Source organism: Acomys minous (genome assembly GCF_964271855.1).
Source record: "Acomys minous genome assembly, chromosome: 13".
In the NCBI taxonomy this organism is placed as follows: domain Eukaryota; kingdom Metazoa; phylum Chordata; class Mammalia; order Rodentia; family Muridae; genus Acomys; species Acomys minous.
In genome coordinates this window covers 94,446,637-94,462,787 of record NC_140495.1, presented here as the reverse complement: position 1 = coordinate 94,462,787, position 16,151 = coordinate 94,446,637, and the positions used below count along the sequence as shown (strand labels likewise).

Below are 16,151 nucleotides of genomic sequence, written 5' to 3'. Positions count from 1 at the left end.
GAAATTACTCTTCAGAACTTATATTTGTTAATATTAGTCTTAATTTATACATTTTAATTTTCAAAGTATTTAATATAAACTATATAATTTAACTTCAACAATTTTGAGGAGTTACCAAAATTCCAAATTAGAAAATACAGCTTAAATTATGTCAAAGCTAAAGGAAAATCGGACTAGAATTTGGATTATGAACCACTATTTTGCTTCTAAATTATTTTTTTGCCTTTTATAGACAGGGTCTTATTTAGCTCAGCTGGCCTGAAATTCACTAAGTAGCCAAGAGTGACCTAGTACTCTACCACTTCTTGTCTTTGTTTAAGAAAGTGCTGAGGACACAGTTAAGTGTCACTACCTTCAGGTGTGCATGTGTGTCTGTATCTATCTTTCTCTCTTTAGTGAATAACAATGTTAATATGAATGCTTTACAAATAAAGAATTTAAATTGTGTTAGCAATAAGTTAGACAACAGTGAAAACATAACATACTTGAAACTTCTTCAAAACCATCCCAGAACTCCTTAACGTTGGCATTTGAAACAATGCTGTCTTTGCAGTTCAGGAGATCAGCTTGGTGGTCTCCAAAGTCCAGACTAATTGACTCTGCCTTCCACAAGCTAATGTTCATTTTCTTATGCACGCCGGAAACCACTGCAGGCTTACAAATAAAGACAATATATAACAGATAACAGTTAAAAGGTGCCTAGACACTTCAAAGCTTAAGCATACACGCAAATGGACGGCACTGTTACGTGACAGTTGTAAACATACAGGGGGCTACTTAAACAGTTCTGGGCTTGGGAAGATGCTGCCATGTGAATGACAACAATGAGAGAGTGCCGTGGCGACAATGGTGCCATTTATTTATTTGGCCTCTTTTTTATTCTGTTCCGGGGCTTTTGCCACATGGTGTAAGCTCTCCTCCAGCTTCAGGCCCCTCAATACGGAGTACTCTACACCCAACAAAATCACGTTTTTGTACAAAAGTTTCAACAGAGAGAAATTTTCAGAAAAGAAGTCTGAAGATTGCACTTATGGGTGTCAGAAATATTTTGGAGTCTCATATCTATAGGTAAATTTCCTATAGATGCTATATAAACTATTTGTAAATATGCAATATATGCAGTACCAGGAAAAAAAGAAAAGATCAGAACACTGTGGACACTGAATTTACAGCACTAAAAACACACTGTCTTTGCTTCTGCAGGCATGACACCCACTTTAAGCTTAATGTGTGACTGTAAATGAATCCTGCTTCTTAGAGATCATGAAATCAAACTGTGTAGCAATGTTTGACTGAAAACCAAGTAATTAAAGATTTACTACATCTAAAAATTGTAATTATATAAAAATTCCTGTTACCTTTTCAGCTGATAAATTATTCAATTTTTATTCCCAATAATAAAGTTCAGCAATATAAAGAATTTACAAAACTGTGACATATAATAATCTCTAAAAGACATTAATTTTCTAAGACATTTAAAACTTCATCATAAAAGAAAAGCCTCAGGATAAAATTTTTAATTACAAAATAAATTTTTGAAGACCCAACTCGAGCTGGATCACTGTGAACCTGGTCCACACAATGGGTTCCAGGCCAGCTGGGGCTCTATAGTGAGAAGTCTCAAAACAAAACAAAGAGCTGCAGAGATAGCTCAGCAGTTAAGAGCTGGGTGCTCCTGCCAAGGATCTGGGCTTGATTCCCAGGACCTCCTTAGTGGTTCACAACACCTGTAACTCTAGTTTCAAGGGATCCGATGCCCGCTTCTGGCCTTCACAGCACCAGCCATGCGAACGGTGCACAGAAATATGTGCAAGCAAAACACCCACACACGTAAATAAGATGTAAATCAAAACAAAACCCACTGAGAAGTCTAGTTGAGTGGTCCACTAAACACTGTTTCAATCAGTTAATAATATGTAATTATTGCGGGCAATTCATACCCTACAGTTCCTATATAAAAGTCCTTCCATCAAGTCATTTACCAATCTTTAAAAAGACAGTTAATTAGTATATTGAAATAATTCCAAGTAGAATTCTAAAGCTACTGTCGTCATCTTAGTGAAACAGCTCAAGACTTCCTACTCAGACCTCTCACCTCTGGTATTACCCTCCTGTAATTATCTACTGCTCTGTCATTTATTTAAAATTGCCAATTGTAGCTATCACCTTCAATGTAGGTTAAAAATTCCTTGATATATAGAAACTTTCACTGTGAATACCTTAATCTGTGTATATCCTTTCTCTTTTTTTTTTCACAGTACAACAAAAGGTTTAATGCAGCTTTTGAATCTTATAGCAGATATTCAAACTCAACTTCTTTGCTGGTCCAGAAGGTAATACTGATTGGACCAAAGAGAGCCAGAGACAACTGAAATGTGTTCTTAAAGAATCTGGATTTTTGTCTGATACAATTCCTCCTCTTTCTCATTAATTAGTTTACTTACTACTTTACAACCTGTTTGGGACTTCCCGTCTCTCCTCCCCTTCCCCATTACTCCTATACTTTTCACCTCAGAGAAGGGGAGACCATGGATGTCACCCCCCTTGGGATATCAAGTTGTAATAGACTGGGTGCACCTTCTATTGAAGCTAGACAGTGATTTCTTTACCATCCTCTTCCAGGTTCATAAAAAGACAACCGACTCTAGAGTTTTGCAATAACTAGTCTATGTTAACTGCTCCCTTGTTCAACTAGTAAATTTAACTCAAAGCCTAAGAAGTTCATCCTGACTTGTTTGACTTGGTACCTGGCTTAGCCATTCTTGGCTCTTCTTCATAACATTCTTAAAACCTTTAACACGTTCATAAAAATATTCATCTGAGTGTTTCCTATCAAAAGGTCCCAACATAAAATGAAGTGTTCAAAATTTCAATTCAACAGTGGTGGCAGATTCAAGTAGTCTCAAAAGAAAAAAAAGACACATGACATCAGTCCTGTGTATATGCAAAACCTAGCTGGTGTTCAGTGTTGCTGTTTTCGATTGAATGACCATTTTTACCAATGGGATGGGTGACTAAAAGACTAAGAATGGCTGTAGTAAAATGTTCTTAGTCACTTTCACAAATCCTACTAAGTTTTAGGTCCTTAACTAAGTACTCAGTATCTAATAACTGCATACTATGGATGGGAAAGTGGTTCAGCTGGTCAAAGCGCTTATAGCCAAGGCTGATGCTCTGAGCTTAGTCCCTAGAATGCACCAGGAAAGAACTGACTCCCGAAAGGGGTCCACTGACATTCGCATGCACTGGTATGCAGCACACATGAATACAAACATAGAAATAACACACAAAGGTTAAAAAAAAATATATATATATATATAGTAATGTATTTCAAAGAGAAAAAAAACTAACTAAGCAATATAATACCATGAGGCAAGTAATTAAGACTGTTCATAATTTCTGTATTAATGTAGGTACTTTGATATTGGAAGTGCATAGAAAGCATTAAGTCAGACTTTGATCATATGGAAAACCAATTTTATCTGGGCAAAAGGAAATAATAAATCTCGGTATTTAAGATTTGATGAAATGGGGCTTGGTGTGGTGGCACATGTCTTTTATCCCAGCACTTGCGAGGCACAGGTAGGTGGATTTCTGTGGGTTCAAGGCCAGCCTTGTCTACATGGTGAGTACCAGGACAGCCAAAACTACACCGAAGGACCCTGTCTCAAAATTCCAAAACCAGAAAAAAGATCTGACGCAGTTGGGGCATTGCACAGACTGTAGGAAAACCTAAGCCTATTACAGGTTTAAAAAAAAAAAGAAACAAAATATTTTTTAAATGTTTCATTAGCACTAAAATGAAAAGCACCTACATTTTCACCATGACAATTACTATTAATATTAACGTACCAATAAAAGACTTAAAACACAAATCAGAACAAGAGTGAGCTAATTTTGTAGACATATTACTACTGCATGTCTACTCATTAAAACTATCTGATGAATAATTTACTTCCTTGTAAAATTATGTAATCTGGACAAAAACAAAAATCCAGACATAATAATTTTGTTAATCTGATATTTTGGAGGGTCCTTCTTTACCCCATAGGAAAAAAAGTTTTCTATCTACTTCTTTTCAGGTCTGTGGAGAGCGTGTGAGTCAGCGTGACATGGTTACCTGTCCTCGTCGCCAGCACTCTTTGAAAAGCTTCCAGTTATTGCTGTTCTTGTAATCCTTAAGCCATAAAATATGCTGGTCACATATCCAAGAATGTGGAATATCACTGTGTAACTTATTGCTTTCATTCACAGCAGAGTTCCGGCTTTCTTTAGGTTCTTCATTAGGCTCTGATTTTATTTTGGATGTTTTATTTGGTGGAATTTTGTTTTCAACAACTGAAGCAATGATGTCATCAAGAATGTTAGGCATACTCCGTCCACTTTTGCCACTCTGTTAAGAAAACCGAACAACTTCTGAAAACCATGAGGGCCCTGAGATTGGTGACACAGGAAACTCCCAGCTCTGAGGCATTCAGGAGCACAGGGGTGTGCGCCTCAGGCAGAGTGAGGGGATAGGAACCCTCCATATACATTAAAAGTTAACTATAGCATGTTATCTCCTTGGACGCTTATTCTGTTTCCTGTTTTGCAAGCACTCTACAGACATTTCCGTGTAATTTACACACATAACGTTTTTTGCTGTGGAGTTATTTTATCATTCTCCTGCACTCAAGGTGCCTTCTCCAACATCCCATCCTGAAAAACTAAGGAAAACTCCAGGTTTTAAGTTAGAGTTGGACAACAGGCCTAGCAATTTAGCACATTTCACCGTTTTGTTAGAACCATAGTTAACTATCAAATCTCTATACAAATTTAAGGCCCAAATCTCAAAGCAGAGGCTAGACGTATAGCTAGCTAAAAGGTGGGGTACTTGCACAGCATGTGCAAAACCCAAACTAATAAACAGAAGCTGCCCATCACTCACTGAGGCTCCCATTGAATACACTGGCGCAAAGGCGATGCCAGCGTCTGTGGAGCCCACACGAAGCTTGCCAGCTGTTGTGGTCAGCAGATCGCGGAGGGTGGAGCCCTGCTCACTGTTCTGGGATGCTGGAGGTGATGTGCTGCCATTTGGAGAACCAGAGGCATCTTCTTCTCCATCTTCTTTAATTTCTTTTTCAAGAGCAAATTCTTTGTTTTCTAAAATAAAATTTAACACAAATTTAGCACACATTTAATACTAATGTATAATGAATAAAAACCTGCTGTAGCACTGACTCATCTGCCTGATCACAAACTAGACAGGGTCAATCCCTTCAAGCAAACTAACTCAGGCTCATGGCTGAGTGCTTACTTGTTAGTAAAATTAGTTAAACACTAGCAGAAAGTATAGTTAATTTACAAATGCAGTGCTCTGGTGCTTTTGCAAGCTCCATTCATAAATGAGTATCTAACTACCTTTGATCTCAATCTTAGGGAGAGCTGCCTCCTAATAAAAGAAGAGAAATACTTCCTTAATCCTAAGCTGTAACTGAAATAAAGCACCACAGAAAATTATTTCCTCGTCCTGAGCAGTAAGTATGTACACTGGTGTTCACACTACAGCCCTTTAACGTAAGCGTGAGTAGTTAGAGTTACCTTGTTTTTCCTCTCTGGCTTTTTGCTCAGCAAGGTCGGCTAGCCAGTGCAACGGGGACTGGGACTCCGGGGGTGTCAATCTGCTGTCTGTGCTCACACTTCCAGGGCTGCTACTGCCGTTACTCTGAGACTTCTGGGGGGTGTTCTGCTGCTGAGACTCAGGCACCGACAGGGGAGTTTTACTACTGTGATTAAGGACATTCTGAAGAACCTACAAGGGTAAAAAGACAGTTCAATGTTTAACACTATTTCCTCAGTTATTCAGACTTAAAGGCAGTCATTGTAAGAAATTTACATAAGTAATATAGAAACACAAACCTAGAGTACAGCTTTGTTTTCTTTTGAGATAGTCCCACAGTATATCCCAGACTAATCTAGAACCTGAATTCACAGCAATCTGGCTCCAGCTTCCTAGATGCTGTAATTAAAAACATACCTACAATGCCTGGCTATTAACTGAGTTTCAAACACCCTAAGCTGTGTCATGTAACTGTGTGTTGGATGTGAACAGGGAATTTTCTACTTACTTGAGACACACCATTCATGGTGGGAAAATTTCCAACTTGTAAATTCTGTTTGTTAGTACAGTGGCAATGGGATTTAATACCATATTTTTCCCTAAGAATGTGCATGGCATCAAGAAGATCTGTCAACACTGTAAAAAGAACCAGCAGTTAGTAGAGATCACACTGGTTGTTAAAAAGCATACTTTTAGTGTGTTTAAGAACTTGTAGCAGCAGAGTGCATGTGACCTTTTGATTTCTCACCAGTTATGACTCAGTACTTTCACAGATACCTAGATATTACAGAACTACCACCAACCAAATTTATATTCACTTCCTTACTGTCTAATTATTAAGATATCACAGTATGCTCAGAACTTGTAGAAAGTCTCAGTACAACCTAAACTTTGTCATTATTCAGTCCCCCTCCTTTCATAGTTTTTTTTTTGTAGTTTTCTTCATTGATTCTGGAAAGACTTTTCCCCCTAACTTTATTAAACTTAAGTGTTCCTATAATTTTGAACAAGGTATTATAATTTAAACCATACTTTCCCACTCTATTACATACTTGTTATGTTGGTTGTTTTGTTTTGTTTTTAATTTTGGGGGGAGAGGGGAGATGATAACCTAATACCTGCTATGTATGTTACCAAGATTGTCCTCAAACACACAGAGCAACCCCAGCCTCTCAAACGCCGACGTTACAGGCGCACATCATTACCCTCAGGAAACAAAGCTGCAGGTGCTCGTCCTGTCTAGTATAACACACAGGAAAGCAGGCAGACGCAGACTTACCAGAACCAGGTATAATCTGAGTTGGCATTAAATGTTTATGATCATGAGGCTGTCCTTTCACACACTTCATCCAAGCATACAACTCTTTATCTGTAAGACAATATACCTTGTTTTAAGTTAATTTTTTAAAGTATAAAAGTGATGGTTATATTGCAATGGCAGTCTTCTATTTTATTTTGTTCTATTTTTAAAAAGTCATAAAATACAATCTACCAACCAGTGAATCTTGATAGAGGCACTGGTTGCGGGGTAGGGGAGGAGAGGGATATGAAAACACTTTCTAAAAGGACTCTTCTTTTCTACAGGGTCACTTCTATTTTCTGTCTGATTCTAAACTGTAGTTAATCTTCTCTTAGCTCTTAGTTATTTTCTACGTAGAAGAGCCTGCACATTATGTTAGACTACTTATCCTGATGCAAGTTTAAGGCACTGCTACCTTGTTTTGCTGCTGTCCAATGAACACGGATAGGAGGCCTGTGGTCAGCACTTACAACACATATATAAGGTCATTGGTAAAATAACTGCCAACATGCAAGCAAAATGCAGAAAAGTTTCAAGACACGGAAGGCAACAGAGCTATTGCTGATGTCAAACTGGGCTCCCTACATGGAACTGTAATGTGAGGCGTAGGCATGGGACACTCCATGTGCCTCAGACAACTTTACGCACTTACTGACACTTATGATGTGGCTCTAAGAGCCTCACAACAAAAAACGCCATGAAGCTCAAGTAATTCAACATAAACTCTAGAACTGCTTCACAAAAATCCTAACTGAAAAACAGAAATTAATCTCCAGTAAGTAAACTGCAAATGCTACCTTCAGAAGCTTTCTGTCAGAAAGCCTGTGAAGGAGCCTGGAAATGTTTACAGTCACTTAGCCTGATTAGCACTAAGTAACATATATATTGGACCTACCCTCTGTAAGTTTTATAAAAGCACTTAATGAAAGTCAAAGGATGTACAAGAAGGCACAAGTACTCAAGGCACAGTACTTGAAAGACTGATATGGTCTTTAACAATATATATAGTTTACAAACAGACAGTACTATGGAACATAACAGAAACACTATTATAAACATTCTACAGTGCTTAAAAGGAGGGAAGAGAAGCCATCATGAAGGAAGGAAAAGGGGGAGAGCACATGCTTAGCAAAATAAATTTTTAAAAATTTGACAAAGGGAAAACAAAAGCCCTATGAAACTAGGAGAGAAAAGAAAGAAAGAAAGAAAGAAAGAAAGAAAGAAAGAAAGAAAGAAAAGAAATGCCCATATATAATTTTGTTACAATGCAACTACTTTTCTCAAAAATATCACAATGTAGCTGGGCACTGTGGCACATGCCTGTAATCCCAGCACTTGGGAGGCAGAGGCAGAGGCAGAGGCACATGGATCTCTGTGAGTTAAAGGCCAGCCTGATCTAAAAAGTGAGTCGAGGACAGCCAAGGATACACGGAGAAACCCTGTCTTATAAAACAAAACAAAAAAAATCAGAATGCAATTTTATGGTATTAAAAAGATTCTATGCATCAAACAAGGCCTCAAATGTGCCACACCTCTAAGTGACACCCCTTGAGACCCAAGAAGTTATTTAAATGGTAAGATGAATTTCGTAACATGGTTACATCATTTTAATCTCATTTACTTCATATCCCAGGAAAACATAGGTGTACATCTTCTGAAATGCTTTTACATAACCAGGTCTTCTTGATAGTAAACAACGTATAAGAAAAGGGATAAGAAAGTGCATTAATTCTACCAATGAAAAAGCCATCAGCATCAGCAAGCCTAGGACCCTGGAATGACAAAGAACACAATCTACCCATGCTGTTCTAATCCCTCGATGCTATCCTAACTTTAACTCATAACTAACATCACTATTGAATAGCTACTTCCTAAACAGATTTGTGTAAACTTTTTTGAAATGGACACTTGCTATAGACCCCTGGCTGAAACTGGACCTGAGGCAACCTTCTTAACTCAGTTTCCAGACATGTACCATAGTGGCTGTACAACTGTATTCTTTTTTTTCCCCCAGTGGAGGGGACCGAACCTATGCAGGTGTTCTATTGCTAAGCATACATAGTAAGTTTGTGAACAGCTTTCAGTACTGTTGTGGCATTTAGTAACTTCCTTTTAAAACTCTATCTTCAGCTATATTAACAAGTGAAATACTAATACCATTCTATGTCAAAAATTATACACAACAGTTTCAAAGTCTGCAATAGAAAGATGTCTTCTTCATTCTTTAAGAACTATGGTGAGCTGGGTATGGTGGCACATGCCTTTAATCCTAGTCCTGGAAGGCAGAGAGACAAGAGGATCCCGAGTTCGAGGACACCCTGGTTTACAGAATGAGTTCCAGGACAGCCAAGGCTACAGAGAAACCTGGTCTCAAAAACAGAAAAACAAACAAACGAACAACAGAACAACAATGAGGAGATCTATGTGATAAACGGTACTAATGGCAGTGTATTCTTAAAAATTTGTTTAAACATTAGAGACTGACTGTGACTTAACATGAATGACTATTGAACAGATTCTAGAGGATACAAGAAACCTGTGAACTGGAGTGTGAACGCAAGCAGGCATCAGCTAAATTTGAATTTGATGACTGAAAAAATTCTACTTCAGAGTGGATCCACTGGTGGGGGGGGGCGGGGAGGGAGAGAGGTAGAGGGCAGGACAAGGGTGGTCAGGAAGATGGAACTTAAGTCTAAGTGCAGACTCTAACATAAAGTGAGGTGGGTGACTCTTTGTTAGTTACCCTAACGTTGTCAATGGCCTCAATGTAATATACCCACAAGAAAGGGAGGGCATATGCAATACAGTATCTTCACTTAATCTCATTAGCCATGTGCCAACCTCTGGAGCTCTTTCTCTCCTTGGCCTTGTAACAATCCAAACAAGCCACAAATCCACACTTGCGGCAAACCCAGTGGACGTTGAAAAGTGTTGCTTCACATGCGTCACACATCTCCCGGACACCTCGTACTGCCCTTTTCCAGGCAATTTTGGCTGAAATGAGGAGAAAGCAGCAATTTAAAGGCAAGCATGCTGTTTTGGTACACTTCAAATGACAATCAATCAAGACTGTCTACAGCTATCTCAACATAAAAACAGGAACAGACTCTTGTTTCTCTAGGACTTAGCGTCTCAATATGCAGCTGGCACGTTCTCAGGCTGGCCACAAGCTAGCTGTCCTCCTTGATCTCAGGGACCTCACAGCAGACTTCTTAATAATGAGCACAGCTCTTTAGAAGGCTCACAAAGAATCTTAAGATGGCTGGCTTGAATTCAAAACAGGGGTTCCACCATGTATGTGGTACAGCATGTTTAGATGGATCTGTGGCCTCTCCCATTAGCTAGTAAGCAGTCACAGCCATTTCCTCTTCAGTTACAAGTACAAAACAGTAATATTTTTAACTACTGCCATATACACTTTGGCCAAACAACTGTAGGGAAGAAGAGATTGAGAAAGAAGCTAACATTGACAGCATATGCCACACCAGTTCTTACTGATGGAGTGCTTTACATTCAATGAAATTACTCTGTAAACAAATGATCAAGTAGTTAACTTTTCTGTTTGATAGGCCTGATATTAATAGCTATTAAGTGTAACAAGTCACATAGTTAAACAAGAAGTCTAGATTCAAATATAAAAAGCTGTGATGGATTATGTCTATCTATGTGTGTATGGATATATAAAGTATCATATTGTAGAATTTTCATGCAAAGACATTTTATGATACTAATTTATGTTACTGAATTATGAAAATATTGCAATTTTATAAATAATCCATTCAATTTCAAAAGGGAACACCTGTACCACCAAGTCTGTTAAGAGGTGGCATTATCACAGCTAAAATATCAATAAAATGAGGTAAGGTGAGGGACTTGCAAGTTAAACATAATACAGAGAGAATTCTTTTAATGACATTTACAGAGTGCATGTTACATTAACTTCCTTACCATCTTTTTTCACCCAGGACAAAGCTGTTTTTTCAGATGTTACTAATTGACAGAACTTATCACCTATTATATCCAAGATATATTTAGAGGTTTCAACGTCTATTTCATCATCTTCATAATTTTCATGTGTCCATAAGCTCATGGCTTCATCATCATATTGGTCAGGAGAAGAGAAACCATCTATCCTGACCACTCCATTCTTACTAAAGGACAATCTGAAACATTAAAACATAAATTCATTAGCTACTAAGATTAGAACTTTTATGCCCCTGCATTATAAACATGCTATAATTTACAGCTGTGGAATAGAATAGTTTCTCACACAGAGTTAAGTGACTGATCAGCTGACATGCTTCAGGCATCACTCTGACAACGATAAGCAGCACCGACTTTAGATTATTTCAAGAACAAAAGGTTAGGGATCTAAAGCTCCCTGGTACAATTACCCAGCATGCACAAGGTCCTGACTTCTAACCTTTAATAGCACAAAACCAACTATCTATTTTAAGTAACTACAACCAGTATTAACCACTGGGAACACTAAGTATAAGATGAGTAGGAGAATCAATAAGTCTGTTCAATGTTATCAAGGCAATATTGTTATTTATTGCTTCTCCTTACCCCAGCCACCTGAAGCTACACACTGGAACCTAGCTGAGCCTTGAACTGGCACCAATCCTCCTGTGTAGCCTTCCTGAGTTCTGGAATTAGAACCGTGTACCACCAAGCTTGCCAGACTATGATTTTATAACTAGCCTTCTTTATTCTAAAATTGATATTTAAAAATGTATTTAATCACCTATGGTTTCTAGTTTCACAATAGTAACCATATTTTTATCGTAATAAGGTGTTCAGTTTGAGACAGGGTCTCACAGCGTAGGTTAGCTTTAAACTTGCTATACAGCTGACAATGACCTTCAACTTCTAATACTCCTGTCCCCTTCTCTTTTAAAATGGAAGTATTCCTCTGGTAAGCAACACTGATTTTAGGTTATTTCAATCACCTTCAGCCAGTTTTGTTGTCTTCATCAGAACACTTCTGTTCCCCAAACCTGAGGTTTTCTCATCCTCTCAATACTACTGATGCCCTTGATTCCTTTGATGTTTCTTCCACCCTTGCATGAGCACCACTTTTGGCAGCTCTAACTACTTCCTACGGTGGCCTGCCTTGCCTTTGAGGGACTGGTGGCCACAGACTCTGAAGTATACACAAAATATGTAGCTTTTCTTTTCTTTCTCCCCCCCCTTTTTTTTTTGGAGATAGGGTCTCTCTCTACATAGGCCAGGCTGGCTTCAAGCTCAGAGATCAGCCTCCTCTGATACAGGTGTTGAACTACATACAGTAAGGACTGCGCACTCTTTAGCCTTCATTAAATACCCATACATTTTCCAATGTAACAGCGTAGCTTTTGACAGGTCAAAGACTGTATTTCAAGAACAAGAATAACAGATTCTAGACTTGGAAACTTTAACTACTCTTCACTGGTGGGGCACCTGGCCTTCTAATTTTGATGTTTGTTTGTTTGTTTTTTTACAAGCCTATTTGTGGGTACTTAGGGATATTTATGTTAAATTAATAGATTAATAGCTATAGATGAATATTATAATTTACTATAAACTTGTGAACTGTGACATGATACATTAGCTACAATGTTTAAGTATGACCATTCCTAGTTTCATAGCTAAGGCTGTTTACCTAGATTCATAGACAACACTTAAGTAATATGGTAAACTGTTTCGTAAAAAGCATATACATTTTGAAGATATTTTACAATCGAGCAGATTTTTAAAAAAAAATTTTTTTTAGGGAACAACGCACATTTTCAGATTGAGGAAGAATGAATCTTTCAGAAAGAAGATGCAGGAACATGAGTAATAATGTGAAAAGGCTGTTTGTCTTTTATGGCTCTTTTACTAAAGAGTTAGGGTTATTTAGACCCTGTCAGAACAAAGAAATACTCCCAGGCCGGGGAGGGGGCCTGTCAAACGGCTGGCACAAGCTCCTACTCAGTCAGCCTGCCTACCGCGCCACTTGCTGTAGTTTGACTTACCTTCTAAAGTAGTAAAACCTGCAGAACACTGGTGAGTGAGCTGATTCTTCTCCTTTTTTACTACGAATAAGTCTACATTCTCGGCACTTTTGTAAGTTGGGCCCTATCTCACAGCAAGAGTCATCCTGCAAAAAGGATTCTCCAGTTTGCTTCAGCTTTTTGACTTTCCGCCAGTCTTTCAACACTGAACGAGGAATGCCAGCTGTAAAATTAGAAGGAAAGTATTAGCAGGATTATGAACTTCTAGTTGATGAGACAAAATTCCAAGTGCATGATAGACAGCTGCTAAGTGTACAGCATCCTTTGTCTACCTGCTCACTCATTCTAATCAGACAGGAAAGGAAAACAGTAAATCCTCTGGTGAAATGAAATCATAAACATTCATATGAATATAACACAAACATGAGATCATTCACCCTATGTACACATTAAGCTTAAAAGAAACTTGTAGTCAGGTGTGGAGTCATATGCCTTTAATTCTAGCATCTGGGAAGCAGGAGTAGAAGGATGAACACATGCTCAAGGCCAGCCTGGGTACCCAGTGAGACCGACTTGAAACTACTGCCATCACCAAGAACAATCGCCACCTTTTCCTTATGACAAGAATATTGTATACAGCATCAATATATTGATGGGGATAGTATAAATAAAAGAGTTCTGGGGGGAGGAAAGGAGAAAAGTCCTACAATATTAATTGGGATGTTTTCATTGAAAGAAATAAGGCCAGGTGGGAGGCAATCTTCACTCTTTGCAAAAACAGTGAAATCCCTTCTTAAACATGTAAGCAGGAAAAACAAAATCTCTCAACTGGGTTATAGTCTAGCCATCTATAGGCAAAAAGTTAAATTTATTTACCGTACATGCTATCACTGTTCCTGTTTACAACATAAACTAACAAGTGAATGACCATTAACGAAACTAATCAGTCATTTGTATAACAGGATCAGCCTGTAGACCAGGTATTCAAATGACTGATTCCACCTACAAATACCTGAAAGGCATTATCTAAGGAAAAGCTTTGTTGCTGACAGCTGTATTTCTTTGCCATGTACTTACTATCCTATCTACACAGACATTTGCTATATAGCACCACTGTTTTATGACTGAAGAATAAATACTTCATACCCTTGTTTCCAACCCATTCCAACTGTATTAAAGACACACATAACTAATCTTTTGAAACCAAATATTTCTTGCAAAAACTTAGGGCACAATTCCCATCCAGAATTCCCACTATTACCTACTTATTGATAGTGTAAAAGGTACAATTATAAAATTCTTTCAAAGATTGCTGCCTGCTTCTTTATAATTATGTCTCCCCATTTTAGTCTTTATCATGAGGGTTGAAGCCATCTGATTTAACTCAATACACACATGTGCTCATGTACAAAGCACATGCCAGCTATGGCATAAAGACTGGTATAAACATGTTTCCAGGGCTGCAGAGAGGGCTCTCCAGTCAAGAGCACTGGCTGTTCTTCCAGAGGACCAAGATTCAAACCTCTGTGCCCACAACTTCAATTCCAGTTCCAGGGGATCTGGCCTCCATGGCACCAGACGCACACATAGTACACAATTACTCAAGAAGGAAAACACCCATACACATGAAATAAAGATAAACTAGAAAGGTATTTCTCCTCCAATGTTTAACAGAAATTTGTCCTATGGGATTTATTAAAGGGTGTCAGAATGAACAAGAGACATATCACGCACACTTTCCTCAATCATTGACTTCTAAATGGATTACATTAAACTAAATGCAACCTGTTTATTCTTTTTTTTTTTAAACTGGGAATTAACCTTAACAAATATACTTTGAACTCTAGATGATGTGAACAGTTTACAATGCGAAGCTCCCTAACATGGATTGTAAAAATTTAAACAGTATTATGAATTAAAGAGAAAAAAGACACTTGAAAGTAATTCTTAATTATGTGACACTAGAATAGGCACTCCTGAAGTTGGCTATTTTTTAATAAAGTAAATGAATTACAAAGGTAATTATTGAATGAAGGGCTTTTGATACTCTACTTCTTCTTTACTAATGATAACAAACTTCTTTTAGGAATTTAACAATAGTATTTGATTTAAGTAAGGCATCATCCTTTAAGTCTAAATGTCCAATTTATTGACAATTTACCTAAAATGTGTAAGTCTGAGATTAAACACTGTTAAAAAAATTGTCTAACATTGCTTTCTTAATACAGATAGAAGCCTTAAGATCTAGGTTTTTGTTAACAAATTCACACACTGCTGCCTTAGTAAAGAAAATGTGGGAGGGAGAAAATAGGAGACACATAAATACATACTATCCAACAAAACCAAACGAAACCACACTGAGCTTTGATTTTTCAGATGACAAAATTATAAATGTACTTTGGGATACAGAAATAAATTAGATTGTAGGTAAGTCACTCATAAATTAATTGGGAGCTGGGCACGGTGGCTCACACCATTAATCCCAGCACTTAGGGAGGCAGAGGCAGGCAGATGCTGTGAGTTCAAGGCCAGCCTGGTCTACAATGCTAGTCTAGGACAGCTAAGGCTACACAGAGAAACCCTGTCTCGAAAAACAAAAACAAAAACAAAAAACAAACAAACGGAAAACAAAAACAAAAACAAACAAAAATTTGGGAAAGGCAGCCAATTTCTAATTAAAACAAAAGGCAGAAGATATGAAGATGTGCCAAACCACTAAATAAAGCAAAATCTATTTTAGCTTCATGCAGAATGTACTAGAAACATTCTGAATATATATACACAATATTTTAATTATAATTAAGTTAATTATAACTAATCATAACTAAAAGTATACATGTATGATACTATATGAAATGAATGTATGATACTATATGAACTGTTCTAACATGAAAACCCAACTCATTCATTAAGCTGACCACGACTAATGATAACTCTATTAAAGAGCGGAGAGAAAAACATCACATTTCATCCAAGAAATAGATATTCAGATTCTAAAATTCTTTAACTTGTAAAAGCATTCTATGTTAATTTTTCTGGATGAGACAGAAGCAAATCAATGCTACCCTTAACTAATAAACTATGTTAACAGCTAATATAATTTTCAAACACCTGGTGTGATACTAAGCATGTTACCAAGTACGGAGATTTTTACTGAGCACCGGAACCTGTGGTGTGCACACTCACTCCGGCCACTGTCTCAGAACCTCACTTGGAAACATGAATGTTCTGTAATTGATATGAAAACAGAATACACATGCCACTTAAAAATAAT

The 16,151-nt window shown here is 37.6% G+C and overlaps 1 protein-coding gene across 8 annotated transcripts in view; it reads right to left on the bottom strand.

Moving 5' to 3' along the window:
* Positions 1–16,151, bottom strand: part of JMJD1C (jumonji domain containing 1C) — a gene marked incomplete at its 5' end in the record, with an annotated part of 160,380 nt that overhangs the window by 14,310 nt on the left and 129,919 nt on the right. For all 8 annotated transcript variants that reach the window (XM_084753330.1, XM_084753331.1, XM_084753327.1 and 5 more), the window contains 9 exons: positions 486–654; positions 4,121–4,393; positions 4,928–5,142; positions 5,581–5,791; positions 6,108–6,235; positions 6,879–6,968; positions 9,741–9,893; positions 10,848–11,062; positions 12,899–13,100. In XM_084753330.1, the coding sequence (XP_084609456.1) occupies positions 486–654; positions 4,121–4,393; positions 4,928–5,142; positions 5,581–5,791; positions 6,108–6,235; positions 6,879–6,968; positions 9,741–9,893; positions 10,848–11,062; positions 12,899–13,100 (1,656 nt within the window). The remainder of the gene's footprint in view (positions 1–485; positions 655–4,120; positions 4,394–4,927; positions 5,143–5,580; positions 5,792–6,107; positions 6,236–6,878; positions 6,969–9,740; positions 9,894–10,847; positions 11,063–12,898; positions 13,101–16,151) is intronic.